Genomic DNA, 18,758 nt, shown 5'->3' on the forward strand with positions numbered 1-18,758 from the left:
GATTGGACTGAGCTTGTCATTGCAGGCAATGATGCTGTGAAACACCGCCTCAGACCATGACGGACCCTCCACCTCCAAATCGTTCCCGCTCCAGAGTACAGGTCCTGGTGTAACGCTCATTCATTTGACGATAAATGCGAATCCGACCATCACCCCTGGTGAGACAAAACCACGACTCGTCAGTGAAGAGCACTTTTTGCCAGTCCTGTCTGGTCCAGCGACGGTGGGTTTGTGCCCATAGGCTATGTTGTTACCGGTGATGTCTGGTGAGGGCCTGCCTTACAACAGGCCTACAAGCCCTCAATCCAGCCGCTCTCAGCCTATTGCGGACAGTCTGAGCACTGGAGGGATTGTGCGTTCCTGGTGTAACTCGGGCAGTTGTTGCTGCCATCCTGTACCTGTCCCGCAGGTGTGATGTTTGGCTGTACCAACCATGTGCAGGTGTTGTTACACGTGGTCTGCCACTGCGAAGACGATCAGCTGTCTGTCCTGTCTCCCTGTAGCTCTGTCTTGGGTGTCTCACAGTACGGACATTGCAATTTATTGCCCTGGCCACATCTGCAGTTCTCATGCCTCCTTGCAGCATGCCTAAGGCACGTTCACGCAGATGAGCATGATGACGCCCTGGGCGTCTTTCTTTTGGTGTTTTTCAGAGTCAGTAGAAAGGCCTCTTTAGTGTCCAAAGTTTTCATAACTGTGACCTTAATTGCCTACCGTCTGTAAGCTGTTAATATCTTAACGACCGTTCCACAGGTGCATGTTCATTAATTGTTTATGGTTCATTGAACAAGCATGGGAAACAGTGTTTAAACCCTTTACAATGAAGATCTGTGAAGTTATTTGGATTTTTACGAATTATCTTTGAAAGACAGGGTCCTGAAAAAGGGACGTTTCCTTTTTTGCTGAGTTTATGTATCCTGCTGACTCGAAAGCTGTTAACTTCTAAGGCCTCATTTTCTCATGTACAAACTGCATGTTATGCATATACAGTGCATTTGGAAAGTGTTCAGACCCCTTGACTTTTTCCACATTTTGTTACGTTACAGCCTTATTCTAAAATGGATTCAATTGTTTTTTTCCCCTCATCTACACACAATACCCCATAATGACAAAGCAAAAAGTGTTTTTTTAGAAATGTTCGCAAAAGTATAAAAACATTTAAACTGAAATATTACATTTATATAAGTATTCAGACCCTTTACTCAGTACTTTGCTGAAGCACTTTGGATAGCGATAACAGCCTGACCAAGGCCCTTCTCCCACGATTGCTCAGTTTGGCCGGGAGTCCAGCTCTAGGAAGAGTTTTGGCGGTTCCAAACTTCTTCCATTTAAGAATGATGGAGGTCACTGTGTTCTTGGGGACTTTCAATGCTGCAGACATTTTTTGGTACCCTTCCCCAGATCTGTGCCTCGACACAATCCTGTCTCGGAGCTCTACGGACAATTCCTTCAACCTCATGGCCTGGTTTTTGCTCTGACATGCAGTGTCAACTGTGGGACCTTATATAAACAGGTATGTGCCTTTCCAGATTATGTCCAATCAATTGAATTTACCACAGGTGAACTCCAATCAAGTTGTAGAAACATCAAGGACGGTCAATGGAAACAGGATGCACCTGAGCTCAATTTCGAGTCTCATAGCAAAGGGTCTGAAAAGGTGTATAAATAAGGTATAGTTATTTTACTTTTTATAAATTTGCACACCGAGAAAAGTTGTTTTTGCTTTGTGTAGATTGATGAGGAAAAACAATAATTTAATCAATTTTAGAATAAGACTGTAATGTAACAAAATGTGGAAAAGGGGAAGGAATACTTTACGAATGCACTGTATGAAAAGTGTTTAACCTTTTGAACCCTAGAGTGATTTCTTCTAGGCAGCAACTCATGGTTAGCACCTGAACATTGGGGAGAAACTACAGAAATAATTGTTAAATGTCTCTTATCCAATTTACATGCATATTGATAGTTAGGAGGAAGACGTCTGAAAAATACATTTGTCATGCACTGGAATTCGATGAATCAAAAGGCAGCTTTAAAAAGAATAGACTGTTAAATAACAATTTCAAAGACATACTATACATTGTAATACAACTAACAATTTTCCTTCCAATAATACTGAAAATAAGGAATATATGTACAATATTATTTCTAGGAAAATATCCCCACAGAACAGAGGTTGACAACCCTTTTGATAAAAAGTGAGATACTGATAAAGGATTTTAAAAAGTTACACAGCAGGGTGTAAAATATTCCATGTACCTGGGCTGATTTTACTCTGTCTAAATATTACATGTAGGAATTTGCCCCGAGCACCTAATGTATCAACTAAGCAGTTTTGATTGTCCAAATTGGAAAAGATAATGAATTCAATGCTGTTGCATGAATACCCAACCAGTAGCTAGTACATTTTGCCTTAATTCTGTTCAGTAGCAGGACTTCTCCTTTTCTACACTTCTGACAGTGGTGTGTGTATATGTTGTTAATGTTAATTAATATACCAGCCAGGTTTCCTACTCTAGAATCTTGAACATTGTTGGCATCAGCCTTATTGATCTCTAACCAAAACAAAGCATTTCTTTCTCTGACAAGTCCTCTCACTGTGGCGTTATTTATTTTTATAAACTTTCCCCAAAACTTTAAGACCAGGACACGTTGTTCATGCCCTGGTCTCAGGATACCATCTGGGGGAGGTGGACACCTGCAAAATGCTGCTAAAGCCAGGGATAGAGAGATCACAGAGGCAGTTGCGCCCCTCTGTGCACTGGCATCACTGTACCTCTTCCACCAGGCAGCCATTTTGGTACTTTCTGTCCATTTTTTGCAGACCTGATGGTTTCCCTAAATCTAAACTACTGTACAGGAGGGGCCTAAATTCTGATCCCCCATAGACAGAGTATTTTTTATTGTGGATGTAATAAGAAAATATAAATATATATAATCGTTACCATTTATATTTTTATCCTGGTTATGTTGATGTTCTTTACTTTGACCCCTGAATAAATTGTCCTCCTGTCCTGTTCTACCTCAGACTATGTACGACAAATAACTTTTCAAGGACCAACAGGCCAGCTGGTTGTTTGATGCATGTTTCTATATGTTTATTTACTTATTAATAAAGGAGGTTTCTGCATTATGATGCATTAACATGACACTACACAATTATTTGGCAGCCATGTCAAATCAATCCAAATGTTATTGGTCACGTACACATATTTACCAGATGTTATTGCAGGTTTAGTGAAATGCTTGTGTTCCTAGCTCCAACAGTGCAGTAGTATCTAACAATTCACAACAATACACACAAATCAAAAATAATGGAATTAAGAAATATATAAATATTAGGACGAGCAATGTCAGTGGCAATGACTAAAATACAGTACAATAGAATACAGTATACACATATGAGATGAGTAAAGCAGTATGTAAACATTATTAAAGTGGCCAGTGATACCATGTATATAGGGCAGCAGCCTCTAAGGTGCAGGGTTGAGTAGCCGGCTAGTGATGGCTATTTAACAGTCGGATGGCCTTGTCTCTCGGTCCCAGCTTTGACGCACCTGTACTGACCTCAATGATAGCGGGGTGAACATGCCGTGGCTCAGGAAGTTGATGATCTTTTTGGCCTTCCTGTGCTGTAGGTGTCCTGGAGGGCAGGCCCTGCGGTTGTGGGCGGTGCAGTTGCTGTACCAGGCGGTGATACAGCCCGTCAGGATGCTATCAATTGTGCATCTGTAAAAAGTGTGTGAGGGTCTTAGGGGCCAAGCCCAATTTGTTCAGCCTCCTGAGGTTGAAGAGGCGCTGTTGTGACTTCTTCACCACACTGTCTGTGGGGGTGGATCATTTCAGTTTGTCAGTGATGTGTACGCAGAGGAACTTGAAGCTTTTCACCTTCTCCACTGCGGTCCCATCGATGTGAATAGGGGTGTGCTCACTCTGCTATTTCCTGAAGTCCATGATCAGCTCCTTTGTTTTGTTGACATTTAGGGAGGTTATTTTCTTGCCAACACTCCGCCAGGGCCCTCACCTCCTCGCTGTAGGCTGTCTCGTCATTGTTAGCTCCACCTTAACATTACATGGGCAATATAATGTCTAGAAGAGAATGAGCATTATGATGCATTCACAGTTGAAGTCGGAAGTTTACAAACACTTAGGTTGGAGTCATTAAAACTCGTTTTTCAACCACTCCACAAATGTCTTGTTAACAAACTATAGTTTTGGCAAGTCGGTTAGGACATCTACTTTGTGCATGACACGAGTCATTTTTCCAACAATTGTTTACAGACAGATTATTTCACTGTATCAGAAGTTTACATACACTAAGTTGACTGTGCCTTTAAACAGCTTAGAATATTCCAGAAAATTGTGTCACGGCTTTAGAAGCTTCTGATTGACTCAAGTGATGTCAATTAGCCTAACTCAGTGCAAATCAATCCCAGAACAGCAGCAAAGAATCTTGTGAAGATGCTGGAGGAAACAGGTACAAAAGTATCTATATCCACAGTAAAACCAGTCCTATATCGACATAACCTGAAAGGCCGCTCAGCAAGGAAGAAGCCACTGCTCCAAAACCGCCATAAAAAAGCCAGACTACAGTTTGCAAATGCACATCTGATGAAACAAAAAAATATAGTTTTTTGGCCATAATGACCATCGTTATGTTTGGAGGAAAAACGGGGAGACTTGCAAGCCAAATAACACCATCCCAACCGTGAAGCACGGGGCTGGCAGCATCATGTTGTGGGGGTGCTTTGCTGCAGGAGGGACTGGTGCACTTCACAAAAGAGATGGCATCACGAGGAAGGAAAATTATGTGGATATATTGAAGCAACATCAAGACATCAGTCAGGAAGTTAAAGCTTGGTCACAAATGGGTCTTCCAAATGGACAATGACCTCAAGCATACTTCCAAAGCTGTGGTAAAATGGCTTAAGGAGAACCAAGTCAAGGTATTGGCCATCACAAAGCCCTGACCTCAATCCTATAGAAAGTGTGTGTGAACAAGGAGGACTACAAACCTGACTCAGTTACCACAGCTCTGTCAGGAGGAATGGGCCAAAATTCACGCAACTTATTGTGGGAAGCTTGTGCAAGGCTACCTGAACCATTTGACCCAAGTTAAACAACTCAAAGGCAATGCTACCAAATACTAATTGAGTGTATGTAAACTTCTGACCCACTGGGAATGTGATGAAAGAAATAAAAGCCAAAATGAATAATTCTCTACTATTATTGACATTTCACATTCTTAAAATAAAGTGGTGATCCTAACTGACCTAGGACAGGGAATTTCTACTAGGATTAAATGTCAGGAATTGTGAAACACTGTATATAACACTTCAAAATTATATGGCAGCCATGTTAGCTCCCCCATTAATATTACATGGGGGAATATTAAAACAATGCTTAGAATTAGAACAATATTCAACATTTTAAAAGTTGTCTGTACTCTTCTAAATATATGGCTCTGATCCATTATATTTGCAATAACTGTTCCGTTCTGGTCGTCCTGCCCTCAAAGCCAATTTCTCGTCCTAGATTGGTCCTAGCACATCTAGGATCGGTCCTAGATCGGTGGCTTGTCCAGGATCGGCCCCAAATTAAGGGAAGTAAACTGGGTGGCAGGTCGACCAGACTGAACAGTTTGGAGTTCGAGCCTTGCCTCGTTCAGACATACACAGGTGAGAAAAGGAGGACAAAAGAAATATCAGCGGTTAAGATGGAGGTAATCTAAAGTAAAATACACTATAATCTTGTAAAATTTCATTGTTGCATTTAATCTTAGGTATTTAGATGTCACTCACTACCAACAGCTAGATGTATTTAGGCACACAAATATAAAAAATATTTACACGTTCAGTTGATTTAATCATTGTTACCTGGCCTTAGGGAATACTTATGATTGACAGGCATGGACATTCCTTTGAAAAGTTTCTTTAATTACCAAATTACTATTGGTAGAGGAAATATACAAGTTGCTGAATTTAGAGAATAGTTCTGACTTGCTTCGCAATTCGGTCAGTGACTTAATATGGCAGACAGGCTAGAGCTGCATCCATACCCACTACTGCCTGATGATAATAAACTCACAAAGCTTTTAAAAATGTACCCTTTGAAATGTTAATTAAGAAAACCTGTCTTTGATCCTCGGCATTATAATGTGCCCCTGACTGCAAATTATTATCTTCTACAAAGACCACACACAGTACAATACATGACAATGAATGTAGAATAGGTTAGTACTTTTATTATAGCTGTGACAAACAGGGTCATCACGTCATTCATTTACAATGCGAGTGAGAATCCTGTACACTAATTCCTGAGTATGGTATGGTACAATTTTATTTTTATTTTTTTAATTCAATTTTACATTTTTGCCTAGACATTTGATTGAAGTTATGATATAAGCTAAGCAATAGACAACTGCCAGCAGTTTGGTCAACAGGTATGTATTTCAATGGAAGCGAAGTTCAGTATGAAGAGTAAATTGCCACACAATTGGCCTTATGGAAACATTCCTTAGCAGTTTCCTTTCTCTCCGGCAGCTCGGATAGGAAGGATGCCTGGATGTTTGTAGTGTCTGGGTGTTATAATTCCTCCCCATCTTTGTGCCAATCACTGCCAGATCCTGAGCTCGCCACCCCAGTCGCACGTTGCCACCACAGCGGGCAGCACAGGGTGCAGAGACACACACATGCATGCCTGCTGGTGTGCGAGCAGAGTGTGCAGCGTCCGAGCACTCTGCTGGTCGTAGAAGTGGACGGAGCCTGTGGAGCTGCCCGTGGCCAGTATGGACCCATCCGGAGAGAAGCCACACCTCACCGCATAGCCCTCTACCTAAACCATCACACCTTACATTAGCAATGAAATCAATTTACACACTATACACACTGCAAAATGACCCAGGCCCACATTTTCCACTTCTATTCGGACACTTGCAGTGCAAAAAATTATCAAAATGCAGATAGGAATTGGCTATTCATGAAAAACAAGTTTACAATAATGCAGCTCGAGATTGCAATCCTCTGCTGTCTGCTTGAGACTTGCTGCTTGAGACCTGCTTGAGACTTGAGACTGAGTAAACCCTATAGTTTACTTTCTTACCTCCATCATGCCATCTCACGCACATGAGAGGATTTAAGATAAAGACCACCTATGTCTATTGTTAGTAACACACATATCAGTACTGTTTAGCATATCATTCCCAAATAGGGGAAATAACATGCATAAACAAATAAATTACATGTTTATTCTAATTGAAATGTAAAAAAATATATATATTAGCACCGTTTAGCAGACAGACCATGTTTTTACACCAAGGACCAACGTTGAAACTACACTAAAGTTACAGCTGCTTTCTATAGCTAGCCGAAGGCTACTCACTCGTAAGGCAAATATTGACAGCAAAAGCTCAGCAGGTCCCTTTAATATTTGTATAACATATCTGAATGTCACGTTCTATATGTGACTCATTGGTGTATTTGTAATTGTTTAACCATGTGTTTGTGTAGAGGACTGTAAATGACAGACCAGAGGGACTACTGCTTTTAGCTATAGAGCGGTTTGTAGAGTGTATGGATCTCCCATGCAACCGCACGGCCTCATCACCACTGACCTTGTGTCCTTCATACCGCCTCCTCTTGTTCATTCTGTATGGCCGCTGGGCAGAAAATAGGGCCATGTAGTTGCCATTGCTCTGCGCTACAAAGGAGTCCTGCTGGGGGTGAAGGGCTAGGCTGGGGCACGTGTACCGCTCCTGGATTCAATCAAGTGAATGGGAGAAGGTCAGAAAACATTCAACTGGGTTGGCATTCATACTCAAATGATACTATCTGTATTTTCTGCCATAAAAACAACCCACTGTTTTAGTGAAAAGCTGAAGGATAGAGGCTAGAAAAATGTAACCACTCAAATTCATAAATATAGCTATGGACTTACCATCCATGATATCAACATTATATACTGAACAAAAATATAAAACACAACATATTAAGTGTTGGTCCCATGTTTCACGAGCTAAAATAAAAATACATTTTCCCAAAAAGCTTATTTCTCAAAAATGTTGTGCATTTCTCCTTTGTCAAGATAATCCATCCACCTGACAGGTGTGACATATCAAGAAAGCCGATTAAACAGCATTATCATTACACAGGTGCACCTTGTGCTGGGGACAAAAGACCACCTAAATGTGCAGTTGTGTCACACAACCCAATGCCATAGATGTCTCAAGAAGAAGGAGTGTGCAATTGGCATGCTGACTGCAAGAATGTCCACTAGAGCTGTTGTCAGAGAATTGAATGTTCATTTCTAAGCCGCCTCCAATGTCATTTTAGAGAGTTTGGCAGTAAGTCCAACCGTGTAACCACGCCAGCACAGGACCACCTTATCCGGCTTCTTCACCTGTGGGATCATCAGAGACCAGCCACCAGGAAGGCTGATGAAAATGAGGATTTCTTTCTGTAATAAAGCCCTTGTGGAGAAAAACTCATTCTGATTGGCTAGGCCTGGCTCCCCAGTGGGTGGGCCTATGCCCTTCTAGGCCCCACCCATGGCTCCCTGACCAGTCATGTGAAATCCATAGATTAGAGCTTAATAAATGTATTTCAATTGATTGATTTCCTTATATGAATTGTAACTCAGTAAAATCGTTGAATGTTGCATTTATATTTTTGTACAGTATAATATTATTCATGCTTTGAGGCTATATTGTGTTTATTTACATTTACGACCAACATTGTTTTACTCCAATCTAATATTTTCAGTTCTGATGGGGTATGACAAATAAACTAAGCTGCATTTCTGTTATATTCTTCAAGAACCAATGGATATTTATATATAATTAATTTAAAAGTAAAAAAATGATTTACCAATCGAAGATTGATAAAGTACTTTATGACTAGTTAAGAGATTTTCTTTGCTCCTTACAGGCACAGTATGTTTGCAATAGCAGGGACAACATGGCTGGGATGAGACAAGCTATCTAGACCTTGTCCCGTAGGGAGACAACAATTTGAAACGGAGATGACTAGGGAGGTACTAACTGAAATTGTCCAATAAGAAACTACCATATACATTTTCTGTTGCAAATAGTTTTGATACCGTATGCCCTACTGAACACGACCCTGGTCTTACTTACATGGTAGATCTGATTGGAGACCTTAGCGGTGGTTTGGAAGTCCCAGGCAATGAGCGTGCGCTCGGCAGAGTCCCGGCTTACCGAGTCACTGCTGGTCACAAACTCCCTGCCCCCAGTCAGGAACAGGATGGCCAGAGTCTGCTGGATCCGTGCCCTGTACACCCTCTCCACCTCGGAACACAGAGAAGATGGGGCATAAATTCAAGGTTGAATAAATACTGCATGTTGTGAAGCTTGGCTCCTCTAGCAGATATGACTATTCCAATTCCTCTGCAACATACACTACCGTTCAAAAGTTTGGGATCACTTAGAAATATCCTAGTTTTTGAAAGAAAAGTACATTTTTTGCCCATTTAAAATAACATCAAATTGATCAGAAATACAGTGTAGACATTGTTAATGTTGTAAATGACTGTTGTAGCTGGAAAAGGCTGATGGAATATCTAGATAGGCGTACAGAGGCCCATAATTTGCAACCATCACACCTGTGTTCCAATGGTAAATTGTGTTAGCTAATCCAAGTTGATCATTAGAAAAACCTTTTGCAATTATGTTAGCACAGCTGAAAACTGTTGTTCTGATTAAAGAAGCAATAAAACTAGCCTTCTTTATACTAGTTGAGTATCTGGAGCATCAGCATTTGTGGGTTCGATTACACGCTCAAAATGGCCAGAAACAAATAACTTTCTTCGGAAATTCATCAGTCTATTCTTGTTCCGAGAAATGAAGGATATTTCATGCAAGAAATTGCCAAGAAACTGAAGATCTCGTACAATGATGTGTACTACTCCCTTCACAGAACGCCGCAAACTGGCTCTAACCAGAATAGAAAGAGGAGTGGGAGGCCCCGGTGCACAACTGAGCAAGAGGACGAGTACATTAGAGTAGTACACCAGTCTCAACGTCAACAGTGAAGAGGCGACTCCGGGATGCTGGCCTTCTAGGCAGAGTTGCAAAGAAAAAGCCATATCTAAGACTGGCCAATAAAAATAAAAGATTAAGATGGACAAAAGGACACTGGACCTCTGCCCAGAAGGCCAGCATCCCGGAGTCGCCTCTTCACTGTTGACGTTGAGACTGGTGTTTTGCGAGACTTGCAGGTACTATTTAATTTAACTATTTAATGACGTTGCCAGCTGAGGACTTGTAAGGCGTCGGTTTCTCAAACTAGACACTAATGTACTTGTCCTCTTGCTCAGATGTGCACCGGGGCCTCCCACTCCTTTCTTTTCTGGTTAGAGACAGTTTGCACTGTTCTGTGAAGGGAGTAGTACACAGCATTGTAGGAGATCTTCAGTTTCTTGGCAATTTCTCAGCCTGTAATCGAACCCACAAATGCTGATGCTCCAGATACTCAAATAGTCTAAATAAGGCCAGTTTTATTGGTTCTTTCATCAGAACAGTTTCCAGCTGTGCTAACATAATTGCAAAATATTTTTCTAATGATCAAGCAGCCTTTTAAAATGATAAACTTGGATTAGCTAACACAATGTGCCATTGGAACACAGGAGTGATGGTTGCTGATAAATGTAGATATTCCATTAAAAAAATGTTAAAAAAATAAAAATCTGCCGTTTCCAGCTACAATAGTCACTATCAACATTAACAATATCTACATTGTATTTCTGATCAATTTGAATTTTCTTTCAAAAAACAAGGACATTTCTAAGTGACCCCAAATGTTTGAACGGTAGTGTACATTGACAACTACTGGCAGAAAAAATTACTTTGGCATTAAAATGTACTAGTGGCTAGGCAATTGGGAACATGCCAGTCTGAACTCATGCCAGAAGGGGTGCAGTGCACCACAGTGTAGATTAGCACGCCTTGACAGTGCTGTTAGCTCAGATGACTCTCGGTGACGGACAGCCACAGAGAGAGATCAGATCTGGGAACAAATATCAAATTGAGTGTTTGACAGAGCCTGCCTAGAGTGCCAGATGGGGTGAGGTTTACACTTTTGGGACAATTCTATTGTTTCCATTATGAAAGTATTTCAAAGAAAACAAATACTATTTGAATCCAGGTCTAACAGGGATAGGCCTACAGTGCTGGAGAGAAGAGAGTGTTAATGATGCAGCTGACCTTGCAGGTACGGGCATCCCAGGCCTTGACCTCTGCGCTGTAACCCCCACACAGGAACACTTCAGGGTTGTCGGGCTGCACTGCCAAGCACATCACCTTGAACTGGTTCCCCACCTTCACGATCTGCTGTCCTGAGGAACCAAACACAGAAGCCACCATCACAAACCTCTAGCAAACAGGAGATGAGTATAGAAAAATAACGGCTTGGATAAAGCATACATGACAGAGAAATTGGACACAGAGCCACTTCAAAGTCAAAGGAGCCCTCAGATCAAGAAGGTCCTGCACCACCCCAGGAAATGTTTGGTCCTGTGCCACCCCATAATGCAACATTATGTACCATATATGACAAACCCAGTTAGCACAATGCATCAGTGATATCCAAATAAAGTATGAGACATTTGGGAAAGTCCTGTGATATTTTTGGAACTATGCAGAACAAATTAGTATTTGAAAACCAAAAGCAGCTTCTCTCACACACACGTAAAAAAGAAGTCCAGATAAAAAGCTAATTTAAAACTGACAAAAAAAGAATCCACTGTTTTGGCCAGCAAGTGTCAACAAGCTTTTTCTTATTAAATTATAGTGATGTTGAGCTTGAAAACAAACATTGCAGGGCTTAAATATAATTAAGCCTGAAAAGGGTGCAACAGCCCAATGTTTCCGTCGGAACGTACAGCACAAACCTGCAAGGGGACCGCTCCAGACTATACCCAGGCAGCAGACCTGTCAAAGGCTATGTAAAATGTACCTCAGGGCCATGCGACTCCTCATTAATCAATCCCACACACAACCAAGACTTCTATAAGCAGTGTTAAAGACTCCCTCAAAAGTGTTAAATTCTAGTAAGCTCCCGACAAAAGAACACCTCATAATTAAAATGTGTATTTCCACACAAATTTGTTTAAATGAGAAAGTGTCACCACAAATAACCACAGACAAGGGACTCGCTTATTTATTGGGGGGGGGAGCGAGTCCCCGTCCTATTGATCAGCAACGTTTGTGGAATATTTCTTCAGGCGTGTGGCCAGGCGGGGTGCATTTCACATCTTTGCCTTTAATGGTTGTGATTTGGGAGGGATCTGAGATCTGTCATCGAGATTCAAAGCTAATGTTTGGGGAGACTATGAGAAACCAGCCTCATTTGCATAATAAATAAGGCCTTTCGCGTTTTAATTAAGAAACATTGATTAGCTTAGCGGAGTTTGAAGATAAGGGGAGGCGACTGATCTCTGTGCTAGAGCTGGTCTCTGAACTCCTAGCCATATGATCCACAGCGCTGGCCTACATGATACGAGAGAGAGAGGACATTGAAGATAGATGGAGCACAAAAAAATAATCTTTCTTCATTAGAGAAACTACAAAAAGCAGGACACTAGTGGTTGATCCACATAGGATATTATGACCACTTCACATACATTCCTCCCAGAAGGAAGAATCGTCCAAAAACACGATGGCTGGCTGAAGGCAAAAGCATAATGTATGAAAGTGGACACTTATGACTTGGGGGGGTTACAGCTTCTGTTGTAAACCACTACCTGTGAATATTCTGCCAGTGGCTTCCAATCACACTGGCCCGAGAACAGGCTTGAAAAAGACCAAAAAGTAGCTGCCACTTCTCACTAATGCCCTTCAAATAAAATGTATTTAATCCATCCCTCCAACTCTCGATTGCTACTGAACTGTGACGGTCATTCTGTAGGCCAAATACGACTGCTTTAGGACTCAACAAATTTTATGAATTGGACCGAGCTTCTTGAGACAAACACTTAAGATGTCCTTGAAAAGGTGAAAACATGGTACCATTGAATGCAAACAAATGGCCAGAGCATTTGTTGTGGTACCTTAATCTGGACCGTTGAGGTCAAGGGGTCAGATAATGTACAGTGCCTTCGAAAACCATTCAGACCCCTAGACTTTTCCAAGATTTTGTTGTGTTACTGCCCGAATAAAAAAATTGATAAAATTGAAAATGTTTACAAATTAATTAAAAATTAAAATGTGAAATATCTTGAGTCAATAAGTATTCAACCCCTTTGTTATGGCAAGCCTAGAGAGGTTTAGGAGTAGAAATGAGCTTACAAAGTCAAATAATAAGTTGCATGGACTCCCTCTGTGTGCAATAATAGTGTTTAACATGATTTTTGAATGACTACCTCATCTCTGTACGCCACACTTATCTGTAAGGTCCCTCAGTCGAGCAGTGAATATTTAACACAGATTCAACCACAAAGACCATAGAGGTTTTCCAATGCCTTGCAAATGATTATTATTATTATTATTATTATTATTATTATTATTATTATTATTATACCCATAAAAAGAAATTCACAAAACGTGTTTACATCCCTATTAGTGAGCATTTCTCCTTTTCCAAGATAATCCATCCACCGGCCACGTGTGGCATAATCAAGAAGCTAATTAAACAGAATGATCATTACACAGGTGCACCTTGTGCTGGGGACAATAAAAGGCCATTCTAAAATGTGCAGTTGTCTCACAGAACACAATGCCACAGATGTGGCTGGCTCTCCAAAAGCTAGCCAGACAGCCAAGAGCTGTGCTGTTTACATTGACAGACCATCATCTAAAGAACCCAGCCTTTCTCGTTGCAGCTGAGAGCCTCTGCTTTATTGAAGAGCATCAAGAGCCATTGAATCACATCTATTGATTACGAGCTGATGCTACAAACACAAGCACACCACTCCAACTCCTCAGTCCACTTGCTATTAACATATATATGAATTTGTGACTGTCAGCGCAGACATAAATGCTGCTGCATTGATATTCTAATTATCTCAATATGTCGGGTCTGGGCCATTCACCAAAATGCGCCATCCGGAGGGCTATAAATCTAGTCATGGCAGTAAGGGAGCAAGGGAGCCTAGTCTCCCAGCCTGCCAGATAAAGAAGCACAGCATACTGGTATTCATGAGTACTGGCCTGCCAGTGTAAAAGTTGACTGATGGAGCCCAACTGTCATTCCAAATGGTCATCAAGAGTCCTTACTGTAATGTTATTTTGCAACCAAACTGAGCTAAACATGTAACTTTTCAAGAACGCTCTGTGGGATATTGTTCCGATAAAATCCTAAAGGGAGCCCAACGGGAGCATCCTCTTATGTCCTAAGGACATCCCCTGTTTGCTGGGTCAGTCCTCCATTGAGTCAACACACTCTGTGACCAACGACAGGAAGGGGTAAACAGGAGATAATGTCACAGCAATCTGGTGACTGAGGGTTGGTGGTGTGTGGGCATGCTGGATTCTGCCTGTGGATCTGCTATCGATCACTTACCCCGAGCTGCCAGGGTATTTAATGGGCGGGTGAAGCAATTATCCAAGGGCTTTATTGGCAGAATTGACAGCCACACGGGGAGAGGAAGCGCACACTGCAACGACTAATCATGTGGTGACCTAAAAGATGGAGAGCCACTGAGAGCTTACTTACATTACATGTGTTACATTACATTACTTACATGTGTTTACAGTTGAAAAAAAACACTTAAGAAAATAGGATATGCATTACAGGAGGATTTAAGGGGACGGACTTTACAAGATTTTCTACTTACGTTGGCTATGCCAGTTTAAGTGCACAATCAGTCTTATATCAAAATGTCATTTGTCTCAACGATTATCCATAGTTGTTTTCTACATATGGCATTTTTCAATGGTCTAATGTTAGATCTTGGAGAAGTCACTTTAAATAATGGCACTTTAATAATGTTTACATATCTTACATTACTCATCTCATATGTATATACTGTATTTTATACCATCCATTGCATCTTTCCTATGCCGCTCGGTCATCGCTCATCCATATATTTATATGTACATGTTCTTATTTCATCCCTTTAGATGTGGTGTATTAGGTAGTTGTTGTGGAATTGTTAGATTACTTGTTAGATATTACTGCACTGTCGGAACTAGAAGCACAAGCATTTCGCTACACACTCGCATTAACATCTGCTAACCATGTGTATGTGGCCAATAAAAGTTGATTTGAAATACATGTAAAAAGGGATACTAGTAGACCTAAACTAATCAAGAAAATACACAAAACATTTTTGGTCACCAATATGAAAAACAAGTGACTTGGATTGTTCCAGAGCGTGTTGCTCACCTGTCTCCACGTCCGTCACCATGGCCGTGTTGTCAAAGGAGCCGGTGAGGAGGCGTCGCCCACAGGGAGACCAACAGGCATCTCGCACCGCCCCCGAGTGGGAGGAGTATACCTGCAGGCACTGCCCACTCTCTGCACCATCCCAAATCTGCAAAACAGGGTGTATTCATTAGTGCAAACTAGTGATGCGGGTTGACTCAGAACCCACAGTTCCAGTGGGGCGGACAGGTTTAGGGTCATTAAATATTAGGTGGATGAAAGGTGGCATGCGGGTTGAATAAAAGAGAGAACAATATCTTAAAATCCAAATATATTGTATATCTATAGGCTATATTGAGGTTTTTAAATTTCATTATTTTGAGCTATCTGGCATTAGCACATAAGCCTAAGCTTCATGGCCTAACTGTACATGCGTCAATTGCCAAATGCTTTTGGGAACAGGAAGAAAACCTTAAATGTCAATCCACGGAGGCAAAAAGGACAATGTCGGAGTTGAATTTGTAAGTCGCTCTGGATAAGAGCGTCTGCTAAATGACTTAAATGTAAATGTAAATTCAGTAAGAGGAAAGGCGCGAAAGGAGAGTTGAAAATAAGGAGAAGGATGGCAAGAAAAGTAATGTTTTGAAAAAAAAATGGTGAAGTGGTAAATGAGGATGACAGCAGTTATGTGAAGATCTATACAAATTTGACAGTCACAAGATGAGGTCTTCAAATAGGCCTATTGCACGTCAAGGGCACTGTAGCCTCCTGTTCAGATGGGTTAAATGGAAACTGAAATCTGGACACTGACTATAGGTCTATAACCTCTCACATTGCCTTAATATTAACTCCTGCAAAATTAAGCATTTCATGCAGTAAAATCATACACCAAATGTAGGCAAAGTGTGGAGAAATACGATGACTTTCTTTCAGCATCTTGAGAGAATGCAAATGCTCAGTTAGATACCATCTGTAGAGGTGCCATCATTATTAGCATCAAAGCTGATAGTATTTAAACCACAAAATATGCATCCACATCCAAGCCGAACTGAAATCTTAACAGAAACATGTTGGGTTGTTTTCAAAGCTTTCTACTTCCTTACAACTGGTCAAAACAATATTATATCTCTGTTTTTTTTTTTTCTTGTTGCACTTTCCTCCGTCCCTAAATGTCTTTGCGAACGCGAAAGAAGAGATGAAACTTTACCGATGTCAAATAGATTGAAGCATTCATTCTATCGATTTATGATATTTTGATGAGCAAGTGTTAATTTAGTCTTTTAGGGCAACATATAATGACAGAAGAGAAGCTGCATGTACAGTGCTGTGAAAAAGTATTTGCCCCCTTTCTGATTCTCTATTTTTACATATATTTTTTTAATACTGAATGTTATCAGATCTTCAACAGAAACATAATATTAGATTAAAAGGGAACCCGAGTTTACAAATGTAATCTTATTGTTTTTACTTATTCTATTTATTTTATTAACAAAGTTATGCAACACCCAATTCCCCTGTGTGAAAAAGCAATTGCCCCCTTTACATTCAATAACTGGTTGTGCAACCTTTAGATACAATGACTCCAACCAAATGCTTCCTGTCATTTTGATTAGTATCACATCCCTGTGGAGGAATTCTTGCCCACTCTTGCATGCAAAACTGCTTTAACGCAGCAAAATTTGTGGGTTTTCAAGCATGAACTGCTAATTTCAAGTTTTTCCACAACATCTCAATTGCAATTAGGTGTGGACTTTGACTAGGCCATTCCAAAACTTCAAATTTGTTACTTTTACGCCATTTTCATGACTTGATTATGTGTTTCGGATCCTTGTCTTGCTGCATGACCCAGCTGCACTGGAGCTTCAGCTCACAAAAAAAAAAATCTAGTCGATAGTGCATTTTCTATATTTGCGGGTCAGGTGCGGGCCTCAGATTTTCACATAGTCAGGTGGTTGCGGATGGGTTATTAGCAATTGCAGGTGAACAAACAGCTGACCTGCGCACCCCTAGCGCAAACCGCAGAGTTTCTTATTGAACAAATTCAGGTAGTTTGCTCCCCATTTGCTTCTGTTTGGTTCCTAGTGAATACACCCCTGGACACAGTGCAGCGGTTAATTAGAGACAGTCATGTTTTGAGGAACTTTATCAGTTGTAATGGGAATTCTCATACACCACAGAGAGAGCACAAAGAGGCTTTTTAAATCACACACATTATTCTGTATCAGAAAAAAGTATGGCTCTTTAAGAGGGTGCTACATTCACACTTTGCCTAAGTAAATCAGTAATATGGGGGATTTCAACCTTGACAATTTCCCTATAAATTATAGGAAAAAAGATACTCATCGGTTTCTTTCACGGTTCTTCAATTCAAATAAATTAGCCAAAATAAAAAAAGTAGCCTGCCCCACTATATTGCTAAGTGTATGCAGGAGGGATAACATTTTTTTTTTTTTAACTCCACTGTTGATCAAAGATCTTTAATTAAAAAAGTATTTTGCTTACAATAGCACATTGGATCAAGGGTTTGTGCTAAATTTAGTCCACAAGCAAACACTCAAACTAACTACAAAACATGTCCGCCTAGATCAATGGCTTTGGAGGAGAACTAGAGCTATTTGTGAAGGATATTTCACTGTCCTGAGTGAGACAGAGCCTGTGACATGATGACAGGGCCACTGGTCGAATACATCCTGGTGCTCTACTGTCACCTCCAGAGCCATCAGGAATGCCATTTTCAGACTGTGTGAATGAATGTCAATGTGACAAGGCAATTGAGGTAAAGCCGGCAAGCCATATCTACTAGTAGGATCACGCTGAGATAATGATCTGGCGGCGAAATTGAAACCAGAGTAAAATCCCTGGGCTGCTGTACGTGTAAACAATCTCACATACTATTTGCTGCCTCCCACAATGGGGCCCCAGGCGGCCACAGGTCCTTTAGGATGGCATTGAATTACTTTTGACAGGGATAAAGGGTAATCTGAGCCTCTGTGTTCACCTCTCACTTTGGCTGGGAAACAAGTGCATATGCACCAAAAACTGATATGCTTATATTAATTTGGGCATAGAACTTAGAACATACTAACAACTTTAGCAGTTGATGACAGTGTCTAGGTTAACACAGAAAATGCATGGATTGCAACAGACCTGGGGTCAAAAACTATTTGAAATCATTTCAAAAAGTTTAGTTGGGATTGATTGAGCTTCCCTAGCAAAATGGAACCAATAGATTAGTTGCAAAAATGCAAACTCCTCCCATAGAGGAGCCCCTGCAGACTAAAGCAAACACCAAAAGTACTATGGAAGTAAAGATTTAAAATGGTACTCGTCATGAACGCAGGTCTGGATTGCAGTCTCTCCGTGTTACTAGATTTTTTACATTTTGGTCAACTATCCCTTTAAAAAGTCCCAGTGCGGTAAAATACATGACTTTTCTGTCTT

General features: G+C 40.8%; 1 protein-coding gene across 8 annotated transcripts in view; it reads right to left on the reverse strand.

The window, feature by feature from the left end:
- Window positions 1-6,224: 6,224 nt before the first annotated feature.
- wdr25 (WD repeat domain 25) overlaps window positions 6,225-18,758 on the reverse strand; it is a 42,448-nt gene continuing 29,914 nt past the window's right edge. For all 8 annotated transcript variants that reach the window (XM_045723342.1, XM_014209970.2, XM_014209971.2 and 5 more), the window contains 5 exons: window positions 15,339-15,486; window positions 11,219-11,349; window positions 9,134-9,304; window positions 7,613-7,753; window positions 6,225-6,834 (listed from right to left, as the gene is read on the reverse strand). In XM_045723342.1, the coding sequence (XP_045579298.1) occupies window positions 6,613-6,834; window positions 7,613-7,753; window positions 9,134-9,304; window positions 11,219-11,349; window positions 15,339-15,486 (813 nt within the window). In that variant the 3' untranslated portion in view covers window positions 6,225-6,612. The remainder of the gene's footprint in view (window positions 6,835-7,612; window positions 7,754-9,133; window positions 9,305-11,218; window positions 11,350-15,338; window positions 15,487-18,758) is intronic.

The sequence above is a fragment of the Salmo salar genome, chromosome ssa09, assembly GCF_905237065.1.
Source record: "Salmo salar chromosome ssa09, Ssal_v3.1, whole genome shotgun sequence".
Lineage (NCBI taxonomy): Eukaryota > Metazoa > Chordata > Actinopteri > Salmoniformes > Salmonidae > Salmo > Salmo salar.